The following is a 13,301-nucleotide window of genomic DNA, read 5'->3' on the forward strand; positions in this document are numbered from 1 at the left end:
TCTAAATAGAAACTCAAAAAGGAAACAATGGCTTTGAAGGACACACTGGACCAGATGCACTTAACATATATATTCAGAACACTTCATCTTAAAGCAGCAGAATACACATATCTTCTCGAGTGCAAATGGATCATTCTCCAAAATAGACCACTGGGACACAAATCAGCCCTCAACAGGTACAAAAATATTGAGATCATACCATGCATATTTTCAGACCACAATGCTATGAAACAAAATCAACCACAAGAAAAAAATTGGAAAGACAACAAAAACTTGGAGACTAAAGAACATACTAAGGAATCAATGGGCTAACCAAGAAGTTAAAGAGGAAATTAAAAAGTACATGGAAGCCAATGAAAATAATACCACCACAGGCCAAAACCTCCAGAATGCAGCAAAGGCAGTCATACGAGGGAAGTATATAGCAATCCAGGCCTTCCTAAAGAAGGAAGAAAGGTCTCAGATACACAACCTAACCTTACACCTTAAAGAACTGGAAAAAGAACAGCAAATAAAACCCCAAATCAGCAGAAGATGGGAAGTAATAAAGATTAGAGCAGAAATGAATGCTATCGAAATCAAAAAACCAGTAGAACATATCAATGAAACCAGGAGCTAGTTCTTTGAAATAATTAAAAAAATTGATAAACCCCTAGCCAGTTTGATCAAAAAGAAAAAGGAAAGGACTCAAATAAATAAAATCAAGAATGAAAGAGGAGAGATCACAACTAACACTGCAGAAATAAAAACAATAATAAGAGAATATAGTGAGCAATTATACGCCAATAAATTGGACAATCTGGAAGAAATGGACAAATTCCTAGAAACATATAAACTACCAAAACTGAAACAGGAAGAAATAGAAAATTTGAACAGACCCATAACCAGTAAAGAAATCAAATTAGTAATCAAAAACCTCCCAAAACACAAGAGTACAGGGCTGGATGGCTTTCCAGAGGAATTCTACCAAATATTTAAGAAGACTATTAGTCTTCTATAGTCAATAGCATAAGTTAGTAAATAGTAAAAGAATACTATTTTTTGAAGCTGTTCCAAAAAAATAGAAATGGAAGGAAAACTCCCAAACTCATTCTATAAAGCTAACATTACCTTGACTCCAAAACCAGACAAAGACACTACTAAAAAGGAGAACTACAGACCAATTTCCCTGATTAACATGCATGCAAAAATCCTCAACAAGATATTAGCCAACCGGATCCAACAATACATTAAAAAAATTATTCACCATGACCAAGCGGGATTTATACCTGGGATGCAGGGCTGGTTCAATATCTGTAAAACAATCAATGTGATACATCACATCAATAAAAAACGGACAAGAACCATACGATCCTCTCAATAGATGCAGAGAAAGCATTTGACAAAATACAGCATCCTTTCTTGACAAAAGCCCTCAAGAAAGTAGGGACAGAAGGAGCATACCTCAAGATCATAAAAGCCATATATGAACGATCCAACGCTAATATCATCCTCAATGGAGAAAAACTGAGAGCTTTCCCCCTAAGGTCAGAAACATGACAGGTATGTCCACTCTCACCACTGTTATTCAACATGCTATTGGAAATCCTAGCCTCAGCAATAAGACAACACAAAGAAATAAAAGGCATCCAAATCAGCAAGGAGGAAGTCAAACTTTCACTCTTTTTAGACAACATGATACTCTATATGGGAAACAAAAGAGTCCACCAAAAAACTGCTAGAACTGATCTATGATTTCAGCAAAGTCTCAGTATATAAAATCAATGCACAGAAATTGGTTGCATTCCTATACATCAATAATGAAGAAACAGAAAGAGAAATCAAAGAATCGACACCATTTACAATTGCACCCAAACCCATAAATACCTAGGAATAAACCTAACCAAAAGAGGTGAAAAATCTATATACACTGAAAACTATAGAAAGCTTATGAAAGAATTGAAGAAGACACAAAAAATGGAAAAATATTCCATGCTCCTGGATAGGAAGAACAAATATTGTTAAGAGGTCAATACTACCCAAAGCAATCTACATATTCAATGCAATCCCTATCAAAATAACACCAGCATTCTTCACAGAGCTAGAACAAGCAACCCTAAAATGTGTATGGAACCAGAAAAAGACCCAAAATAGTCAACACAATCCTGAAAACCAAAGGTGGAGGCATCACAATCACGGACATTGAGCTGTATTACAAAGCTATAATCATCAAGACAGTATGGTACTGGCACAAAAACAGGCCATAGATCAATGGAACAGAATAGAGAACCCAGAAATAGACCTACAAACATATGACCAACTAATCTTTGACAAAGAAGTAAAGAATATCCAATGGAATAAAGAGTCTCTTCAGCAAGTGGTGCTGGTGAAACTGGACAACGACATGCAGAAAAATGTGCCTGGACCACTTTCTTACACGATACACAAAAATAAACTCAAAATGGATGAAAGACCTCAATGTAAGACAGGAAGCCATCAAAATCCTCAAGGAGAAAGCAGGCAAAAACCTCTTTGATCTTGGCCGCAGCAACTTCTTACTCAACACGTCTCTGGAAGCAAGGGAAACAAAAGCAAAAATGAACTATTGGGACCTCATTAAAATAAAAAGCTTCTGGGGCGCCTGGGTGGCGCAGTCGGTTAAGCGTCTGACTTCAGCCAGGTCACAATCTTGCGGTCTGTGAGTTCGAGCCCCGCGTCGGGCTCTGGGCTGATGGCTCGGAGCCTGGAGCCTGTTTCCGATTCTGTGTCTCCCTCTCTCTCTGCGCCTTCCCCGTTCATGCTCTGTCTCTCTCTGTCCCAAAAATAACTAAATGTTGAAAAAAAAATTTTTTTAATAAATAAATAATAAAAAATAAAAAGCTTCTGCACAGCGAAGGAAACAATCAGCAAAACTAAAAGGCAACCAACAGAATGGGAGAAGATATTTGCAAATGACATATCAGATAAAGGGTTAGTATCCAAAATCTATAACAAACTTCTCAAACTCAACACCCAAAAAACAAATAATCCAGTGAAGAAATGGGCATGAGACATGAATTGACACTTCTCCAAAGAAGACATCCAGATGGCCAACGGCACATGAAAAAATGCTCAACATCACTCATCATAAGGGAAATAAAAATTAAAGCTACCATGAGATACCACCTCATACCAGTCAGAATGGATAAAATTAACAACTCAGGCAACAACAGATATTGGTGAGGATACAGAGAAAGAGGATCTCTTTTGCACTGCTGGTAGGAAAGCAAACTGGTGCAGCCACTCTGGAAAACAGTATGGAGGTTCCTCAAAAAATTAAAAATAGAACTACCCTATGACCCAGCAACTGTGCTATTAGGTATTTATCCAAAGGATACAGGTGTGTTTATAGCAATGTTTGTTTTATAAACCAATGTTTATAGCAGCACTATTGATAATAGCCAAAGTATGGAAAGAACCCAAATGTCCATCAATGGATGAATGGACAAATAAGATGTGGTGTATATATATATATATATATACATATACATACATACATACAATGGAGTATTACTCGGCAGTCAAAAGAATGAAATCTTGCCATTTGTAACTATGTGGATGGAACTAGAGTGTATTATGTTAAATTAGTCAGAGAAAGAAAAATATCATATGACTTCATTCATATGAGGACTTTAAGATACAAAACAGATGAACATAAGGGAAGGGAAGTAAAAATAATATAAAAACAAGGAGTGGGGGCAAAACATAAGAGACTCTTAAATACAAAGAATAAACTGAGGGCTGCTGGAGGGGTTGTAGGTGGGGGGATGGGCTAAATGGGTAAGGGGCATTAAGGAAGACACTTGTTGGGATGAACACTGGGTGTGATACAGATAGGGGTGAGCACTGGGTGTGAGCACAAAGGGGATGAATCACTGGAATCTATTTTTGAAATCATTATTGCACTATATGCTAACTAACTTGGATGTAAATAAACAAACAAACAAATAAATAAATAAAATTATTAAAAAAATAAATAAAGGTCACATTCCTGGGTGGGGGGGAAGAAAGAAACAAAACAGATGAACATATGGGAAGGGGAGAAAAAAGAGAAGAGAGGGAAACAACCACAAGACATTCTTAATGATAGAGAATAAACTATGGGTTGATGGAGGGAGGTCAGTGGGAGATGGGCTAGATGGATGATGGATACTAAGGAAGATATTTGTGATGAGCACTAGGTGTTGTATGTAAGTGATGAATCACTGAATTCTACTCCTGAAACCAATATTGCACTGTATGTTAACTAAAATTAAAACAAAACAAAACAAAACAAAAAACTTCACTGAAGAATTCTTTTGTTTTTTTTTTTTAATTTTTTTTTTCAACCTTTATTTATTTTTGGGACAGAGAGAGACAGAGCATGAACGGGGGAGGGGCAGAGAGAGAGGGAGACACAGAATCGGAAACAGGCTCCAGGCTCTGAGCCATCAGCCCAGAGCCTGACACAGGGCTCGAACTCACGGACCGCGAGATCGTGACCTGGCTGAAGTCGGACGCTTAACCGACTGTGCCACCCAGGCGCCCCTCACTGAAGAATTCTTAACTGAATACAGATATATTATTTACATATAAATAGTATACTTATGTAGTACATATTACATATAAGATTTATATCATAAATTTTTGTAAATTATGGGGCATCTAGGTGGCTCAGTTGGTTGAGCATCCGACTTAAGCTCAGGTCATGATCTTGCCGTTCCGGACTTAGAGCCCCGCATCGGGCTCTGTGCTGACAGCTCAGGGCCTGAAGCCTGTTTCAGATTCTGTTTCTCCCTCTCTCTCTGCCCCTCCCCCACCTGCACTCTGTCTTTATCTCAAAAGTAAACATTAAAAAAATTTTTTAATAAAAATTTTTTATAAATTATGTATTTATATAAACTTTCAGAGAGCAAATAAACCCTCACCCAAGTAAAACATAAGCAATATAGTCTCAAAGTCAGATCAGTTTTTCAAGCCAATGAAAAACTTGGAATTTGACAAGCCAATTTTAAAATTCAAATAGAAAAATAAGCGTATAAAAAGGCCAACATTTTTCTTTTTTAAAAGTGTAAAAGGAGAGGGGTGCCTGGTTGACTCAGTTGGTTAAGCATCCGACTCTTGATTTGGGCTCAGATCATGATCTCTTGTCACGGGATCAAGCCCCATGTTAGGCTCCACATTGACAGCATGGAGCCTGCTTAGGATTCTCTCTCCCTCTCTCTCTGCCACTCTCTCCCCACCTCAATAAAATAAAATAAACATTTTAAAAAATTAAAAAGGATTCTCTCTGCCCCTCCACCACTCACACGTGTGTGCGCTCTCTCTCAAACTAAATAAATAAACATTAAAAAAAGAATAAAGGAAGAATTACTTTCAAAGTATAAAAATATTTTATAAAGCTAGCTATCAAAATAGTTTGGAATTGGCTTTGAAAATTATCAATACTCAATTTCAGAATAAAGTCCAGAAACAACACCGTATATGCGGGAACCCAGGGATTGATAGAGGGGGCTCCACAAATCAATGGAGAAAAGGTGGTATATTCAATAAAAAACACTGGCAAAATGGGCTGTTTATTTGAAAAATTAAATTTAGATCCATACCTCATACCATTCATGAAGTAAATTACAGATTAAATAAAGGAGTATTACAAAAAAGTACGTGGGACTTTGGAAGACCTTTTAAGATCAGACACACTAAACAAAAGCTCTAAAAAAAAAATCAATAAATTTGGATCATAATTTTTAAATTCTGCATTTCAAAAGGCACATTATAAAAGTTAAGACACAAGACAAAAAATATACATAGCATATTAGGTTGACCTGTGTAAAACTATGATTTCATGTGGTTCAACCTGGTAATAAGAGCCACGTCTCGATTTTCCCCTTGTCCCTCTCCATGCTCTTTCCCCTCCCAGCTGACTGTGGTGAGATCCAGCAGGGCGACCTTAGATGCCTCGTACTGAAGACAGCTGAATCTTGCCGCGTGCATCTCTGAACAACTGCATGGAACTGAGCCGCTGATGACCTGGAATAAACTTCTAATCTCTGCGCCACTATATTTTTGGAATTTAGTTATTATCACAGCTTAACTAGCCCTAATTATCACAAATAAACGTAAATTAAAATAAAAATAAAGAACTCCTACGATCCAAAAGACAAAGACCAACAACCCAATAGAAAAATAAGCAAAGGATACAAACAGGGAATTCCTAGAAGAGGGAATACAAAGTCTTAAAGAGTTAGGAAAAGATGCTCAACCTAGTTAGTAACCAGGAAAATAAAACAAAGGGGAGGAAATTCCCGAAGAAAAATTTGAGGACATTTCCCAGAACTGAAAATCAATTTTTTTTTTTAATTTTTTTTATTGAAAGTGCTCACCAATGTCTAACATACGGAAAAGACAGAGCAAACAAACTGGGTACAAAATAGATGACACAGTCACTTGGGATAACTGGGGAGAGGGACTTTTACAAAAGTATTGTCAGGGTAAAGGAGAGCAGCTAGGCATGATAAAGCATCTCCCACTGGCAACCACAGAAAGCTATCACCGTTCCTACTTCCTACCTACTTCCTATGTGAGAAGGGCAAGGGGGTGGAGTAGTTACTGGAACTTGGAAAGATCAGAGGCTTTGGGAAAGGCCTAGCTGTCACTGCCAACTCATGATACCACAAAGAGGCCACTGGAGGAATAAAGGCTCTGCCCTCTGATCTCCTGCTGATGCCACTCACTGGTTACACCTAAACAGAAGCCAGGGGCAAGGTAGTACATTGATGCAGTCCACAAAGGCCAGCTTCTTGCGGCTGAGAACAGGATGGAAAAGGGCAGAGAGTATATTTGCATCCTCAAACCAAGAATATCCATCAAATCTATCAAGAAGCATAATTGTGAAATTTCCTAACAGCCGGGATAAAGAAAGGATCCTGTAAGTTTGCAGAGACAAAGAACTGGGAGTCAGAAAGGTATTGGACTCTCTAAAGCAAACACTGAAAGCTAGAAGATGATGAGCAAGCCTTTAAAATTCTGAGGGGAAATCAATAAACCCCTACACAAGCTATCAAATGAGCACTGACAGTAGGATAAAGACATTTTAAGAAAAACCAAGTCTTAAAAGATGTCCCTCTCACATGCCTTTTCCCAAGAACGGAGCTAAAGCTCTTACAACTCTAGGGGGCGGGCACCATTCATACAGTATAACATTTAAATGGCATGCCAGAAGCACAGCTATCTGATAAATGATGTCTTCAAGCATGGGACAACACAGTAGTCCTGCTTAGGAAGCTATTGGAAGATGTACATCAAGAAATGGGGCTCTGGAAAGAGGGGCTCCAACTCAGGAGGCAGGTGAGAGGATTTCCCAGGAGAATGAACAAGATGAGTCCCTAGGACACATGTTCCCTAGACCATTTGCCTGGTGTAGGGAGCAAGGTGCTTATATTGGAGCTGGAAGATGGAAAGGCAGGTCATAAAAACAAACAAACAAACAAACAGACAAACAAATAAACCAAAGCATGACAGCTTGATTACCTCAGGTATTTGTATTGGGAAGAGTTTTTAGCATTTTGAGAGAGTCTAAATAGGTAATAGGTATATAGAAAGGCTTATACTAAAACAAAAACAATTGTGAATTCCAGGAAAAATATAATTATAAAATGGAAATGTAATCATAACATACCATGTGGCTCAGCTCTGAAGAACTTTTACGTAGCTATAATAGTGTGTGTACGGAGTATGGATTTATGTGTATGTTGTACTGATAAGGGATGTAAAAGAACCTAAATACTCTTCTTCCGTGCCAGGAAGCCCACCATTAATGTCAAAATAGAAATATCAAGAAATAGCAGTATTAAAAAGACTATTTAGAAAGAGAGAGGTAAATATCCAAACAAAAAAGCTGAAAGAATTGAAAACATGTACCTCGGGAATACAGGAATCCTAGTGAAGACAACTAGGGCAGGTGTTGCTTTAAAGACATTATTTTTAGTTATATAACTCATTATTTAATTTTTAAAAGTGTAAACAAATAAGTTTGATAAAAATAAGTATTAAAAAAAAACAAATAAGATCCAGTGTTTCAGGAAGACAGGGAAGAAAACCACTGTTTATATTTAGTGTTGTATGGTAAAAATCCCACCATGTTAAAAGCATCTCAGAAAACTGAGCTTACTGGCAGAGGAAAAAATGGGTAGAGCTCCTCATGCTGTGTTGGATGAAATAGTAGAAAGTAATTTTAGATAGAGGGCCGATGTATTAGTATATGAAATCACAACACTTACGGTTTTAGCAAGTGCTTTGATTCCTGTTTTTATCTCTTTCCTTTTCTTGGAAAACAGTTTAATCTCCTTTCTGATGGCCTGAAATGGAACAAGTATATCTCTTAGATAGGCAAGAGAAATGATAGTTATATGACAGATAGGTAGACGCATACATACATAGGTACATAGATACATAGATAGCACTTCTCTAGAAATAAACAAAAAATAAAGACTAATGACACAACATGTACATGAAATAACATCACTGCAATGCCTTGCTTAAGTCAACTGCTACTACGTTAGTGGCCATCGAAGTAACTTGAAACTGATGTCATTTATAAGGCCATCGGAAAGAATAAGTAGTAAAAAAATGAAATAGAGAATAGTTGACAAAGGAAACCAGTCTGCTATTTTATGGGGAACTTGAATGGGACTAATAAGCTAAATCCAGGCACAAGCTACTACCTTTGTCACCTTCCTGCACATCTGAAGCTACCAAGTCCTTTCTCCTGTTTCTGGACCACCCTTTTTCTTTAAATCAACTTTGCAGTGTCCCTCAACATTCACTCCAACACGAGGTATCTGATTATTCTTCAGTTTGGCTTCCCTAGACATTTTGATTCTGTTCCACATTGCTTCAAGAACACTTCTTAAAGCTCAAAATAACCTAATCTAAAAGATTGGGCTAGTTTAGGGTGTTTGCTTTCAGGAAAGTTACACTTGTATGGTGCAATGCTCTGCCTAGTAGTACCTACTAAGCATCTACTACTATCTACTAGTATCTACTAATATCTACTTCCTAACTTTCCAGCGGGTTTTCATAGGAAGCTAGTCTATTTGGCACATTATTTCAAACCTCTTCCACGTTTTATAAATACCTCTTGGCTTTTTTGTTGTATCCAGGGAATTTCCTTTGAATTATCAACTTGGGTTAATTCCTCTTGTGATGAATCAATGCTTAACTTCGTATCTTCATTTACCTTAGAAGAAGACAGACATTTCCTAAAATTAAAATTCTTCTTCTCCCACCCTACTTCATATGATTGCTTTGGATCCCTCTGCACTTATTGCATTTTTTTTAAAGAATACCAAAAAATTTTCCTGCCCGAGATGTAATGTTTTATTTTTTTTTAATTTTTTATTTTTTTTTAATTTTTTTTTCAACGTTTATTTATTTTTGGGACAGAGAGAGACAGAGCATGAACAGGGGAGGGGCAGAGAGAGAGGGAGACACAGAATCAGAAACAGGCTCCAGGCTCTGAGCCATCAGCCCAGAGCCTGACGCGGGGCTCGAACTCACGGACCGCGAGATCGTGACCTGGCTGAAGTCGGACGCTTAACCGACTGCGCCACCCAGGCGCCCCTGTAATGTTTTATTAATTTAATTCCTACCAATGTGTCCTTACAATAGCCACACTTTTCACTGAGAAAGCAGAAATGATCAGACAAGTCACACATTCACCACATCCCTCTTTGCCTCCTTCCTATAATTGTAGATCACATGCTCTGCCTATCACGCCCTGCCCAGCCATTTGTACTTAGGATCTCAATCTTTTCCTCCTTCTTTACACTTAAGAGGTCTTTACACTTAAAAAAAAAAAAAAATCCCACTGAGGGGCGCCTGGGTGGCTCAGTTGGTTAAGCATCTGACTTCGACTCAGGTCATGATCTCATGGCCTGTGGGTTCAAGCTCTATATTGGACTCTGTGCTGACAGCTCAGAGCCTGGAGACTGCTTCAGATTCTGTGTCTCTCTCTGCTCCTCCCCCACTTGCACTCTGTCTCTCCCTCTCTCTCTCTCTCTCAAAAATAAACATTAAATTTTTAAAAAAAAATTCCATTGCCCTTCTGCACAATCCATTTCTCCTTTTTACTAAATCTTTCCCAACAAATCTTTCCCAAACACACTTTAATATATCTTGTCCTAGGAAAGCTATTATCCATGGACTACCACATTCCTCTTTAGGTACCACCCCCTTTCTATGCTCCCTTTTGCAATAGAGTCTCTAGAAAGGTTTTGCCATGTTACACTCTCCTGGCCCTACTAGATAGAACCTCACTGGCTGCCACTTCTTTGCATCCCTGAACTCTTCTCCTGGATCTGTAGAAGTTGCTCTATTCTGGTCTCCTTCTGTTGCTCACCATCCCCCCTTCCACAGTAACCTTACCTATTTTTATGGCTTTAAACTCTGCATTTGCCCTTGACTCTCAAATCAACATCTTCAATCCTGGCCTCTCCTCAGAACTCAAAGTTCATCTATCCAACAGTCTACCTAGTATCTCCTCTTGAATTCCCAGCAGGCTTGAATTCTCAAGCTCGGCATGGGTAACCAATTTTGGAATACCTTCTTTCTCCCCACAGCAGCTCTCCTCTCCAACTTCTTCATCACTGTGAATGGTACCATATTCTACAAAGTTGTTTAAGTAAAAAACCTAGGAGTCATTCTAGAGTCCTTTCTCTTCCTGCCCCTCTATGTCCAATCTCTCAGTGAGTTCTGTCAACTTTACCCCCAAAATGTAACTGGAATCTATCACTTCCTTTCCATAACATTCCTCCTCCTCCATTGTTACCTGGACCTTTACCATAGCCTAATAAATCTCCCTGTTTCCATTCTTGTCCTGTACAGGAACCATTCTCCACATAGTGGCAAGTAATCATTTTTTAAAAATGTAAATAAGATCTTGTAAATCCTCTGCTCACAACTCTTTAATAGGTTCTCATTACATGTAACATAAAATCCAAATTCCACCTGGCTTACAAAGCCCTACGTTATCTGGTCTTTTTTTACTTCTACAATCTCATCTCCTTCCACTCTCTCCTTTGTTCACTTCAATTGCACAGACCTTTTTTTAGGGCCTCAAACATGCTGAGGTCTTTCCCCTTCTGCCCTATTCTTGCCCTCCTGACCCTACCTTTGTACCCTCTTTTAATTCAGATCTCAGCTTACATGTCTGCTCCTTAGAGAGGTTACTCCAGCCAAATACTAGCATTTTTATTCACTAAATAGGTCTTGTTACTATCTAATATTTTCTTATTTGAGTACTTATCTCTCCCTGCTCACACCCAACTCTTAATTAGAATGTAAACTCCATGAATACAGAAAATGTTACTGTCTTGTTCATACTTATATCCCCCACAGCCTGGCACTTTGTAGGCACTCCATAAATATTTAAGTGATTGAATGGAAGAATGTTGTTCTCTGGCTAGACACTTCCAGAATAAAGTATGTAACATAAAAGTAAAGAGAGACTGGTTTGATCAAGCACCAGAATTAGGGGTAAGATTTGTTTCACAGGAAAGCCCAGATCTCGTATTATGGTTTAAATAAAATCTGAGATGTAATATTTGCTTTGAGAATATTGCTTTGAGAAAGGTTGAATATTTTGTCTCAGATGTAGCTAATGGTCTTTCTGAAAATCATGGGGTACCTGGATAAAGGGAAATATTATTAAATATCTGCTGAAGGAAAACCACAAACTGAAAACTGATACCTGATTTAGAAAGGAAGAGACAGTGGGTGGGTGGAAGGCACAGAAGGAAGGGGAGAAAGAGGGAGAGACAGAGGAAAGGAAGGAGGGAGGGAGGGAGGAAAGAAGGAAAAACACTGTATTGGAACTCAACTGTGTGTTCAGATGTTGATCCCAAATTCAAGGACTTTCTTTTTAATATACTTAAATAATCATTCTCTTCATCCATGGTGTTGCTCAGGGAAATTAAAAGTTTCTGGCAATATTCAAGAATTTCACTGGCTAAGTTTCCTCCAAACCGCCTATAATAATAAAAAAAAAAAAAAGAAAATAAACTGGCTACAAAATCACAGTTTTAAAAAGTTACATTCAGCAGCATTATTTCCAGATACCTCATCATTTCTACACAAAGAAATATGGCGGCCAATTCTTCACAGTGCCCTGTAGTTATTAGGGCTCTACTTATAGGAGAGCACCTTCATGTGCTCCAGGACATGACAAAGCTTCTTGACCTCTCTGAGGTGACCTCTCCTCACACTGTCCATGTACCCTTACCCTACATACCCTCTGCACCCACCCACCTTGGCCACTGCACAGAAGAGCCACTGCTCCGGTGGAGCCTTAGAATGTACTAGGCATTCCGCTGCCTCATGTACATAATTACATTGTCCTATTTAGTCCTCATAGCCCCCACCTGTCATTGAGGAAAGCATTACTTCCACTCAGTATATCAGGGCATCTCCAACTTTAGGCATATCAGCATTGCCTGGATGAGAGTTTGTTAAAAACAGATGATTCCATTTCAGAGGTATGACTCAGAAAGTCTGGGGGAGGACCAAATATAAGCATTTCTAACAAACTTACAGTTGCTGCAGACCCCACCTTGAGTAACAATGTTGCAGACAATTTAGAGAGGGTGTTATTATGTGTCTGAGGTCAAAGTTAGTAAGTCCTGGACCAAGGTTTCCAACTCAACTTTGAGTCAGAGGTCCACGTGATTACCCATGAATGGAAACGCCCTTACTTCTATCAAGAGGTCTCCAGCACTTGTTTGCTGTTGCCTGAAATGCTGTTTGTTCACTTAGTGTAAAGGGTATATTAGGACTTACATATGAGTTACAAGTTAGTATCTTATTCAGATGCCATGCATAGACTGGGCCTGATGATGCAGTGTTCAAACGAGTCTTTGAAGTAAGTGACTACTAAAATTGTTATGATATAAAATCTCCATTTACCTGTATTTAACATTTACAAATATTTAACATTTTCACAATGTCATTGGGAAAAGGCCATGTTTTGCTACTGTTTTAATCACAGGGGGTGCCGTAAGCTATTATTTTTGTAGAAATAAATTGTACATTGACTAGTGATATCCATTGGCAGATCAACCAAGGCAACATATAAAGTCTAGGCTGTCACTTCCAGGTTCTCTATCCCCTGGTCATCATCTATATGCTTGAGTAGTATTTTATTTAGAACTTTAACTTTAATCTAAGCAAAGTCCAAATTAATATTGTCTAAACTAAGTCTAACTAGAGAACTATATCTACATGTGTGTAAACACACATACATATCTATG

At 38.3% G+C, this 13,301-nt stretch overlaps 1 protein-coding gene across 4 annotated transcripts in view; it reads right to left on the reverse strand.

Annotated features, from left to right (window-relative positions):
• Nucleotides 1-13,301, reverse strand: part of CFAP43 (cilia and flagella associated protein 43) — a 122,097-nt gene that overhangs the window by 50,052 nt on the left and 58,744 nt on the right. For all 4 annotated transcript variants that reach the window (XM_045438814.1, XM_045438813.1, XM_045438815.1 and 1 more), the window contains 3 exons: nucleotides 11,877-12,024; nucleotides 9,134-9,235; nucleotides 8,277-8,354 (listed from right to left, as the gene is read on the reverse strand). In XM_045438814.1, coding sequence (XP_045294770.1) covers nucleotides 8,277-8,354; nucleotides 9,134-9,235; nucleotides 11,877-12,024 — 328 coding nt within the window. The remainder of the gene's footprint in view (nucleotides 1-8,276; nucleotides 8,355-9,133; nucleotides 9,236-11,876; nucleotides 12,025-13,301) is intronic.

Source organism: Leopardus geoffroyi, chromosome D2, assembly GCF_018350155.1.
Source record: "Leopardus geoffroyi isolate Oge1 chromosome D2, O.geoffroyi_Oge1_pat1.0, whole genome shotgun sequence".
Classification (NCBI taxonomy): Eukaryota; Metazoa; Chordata; class Mammalia; order Carnivora; family Felidae; genus Leopardus; species Leopardus geoffroyi.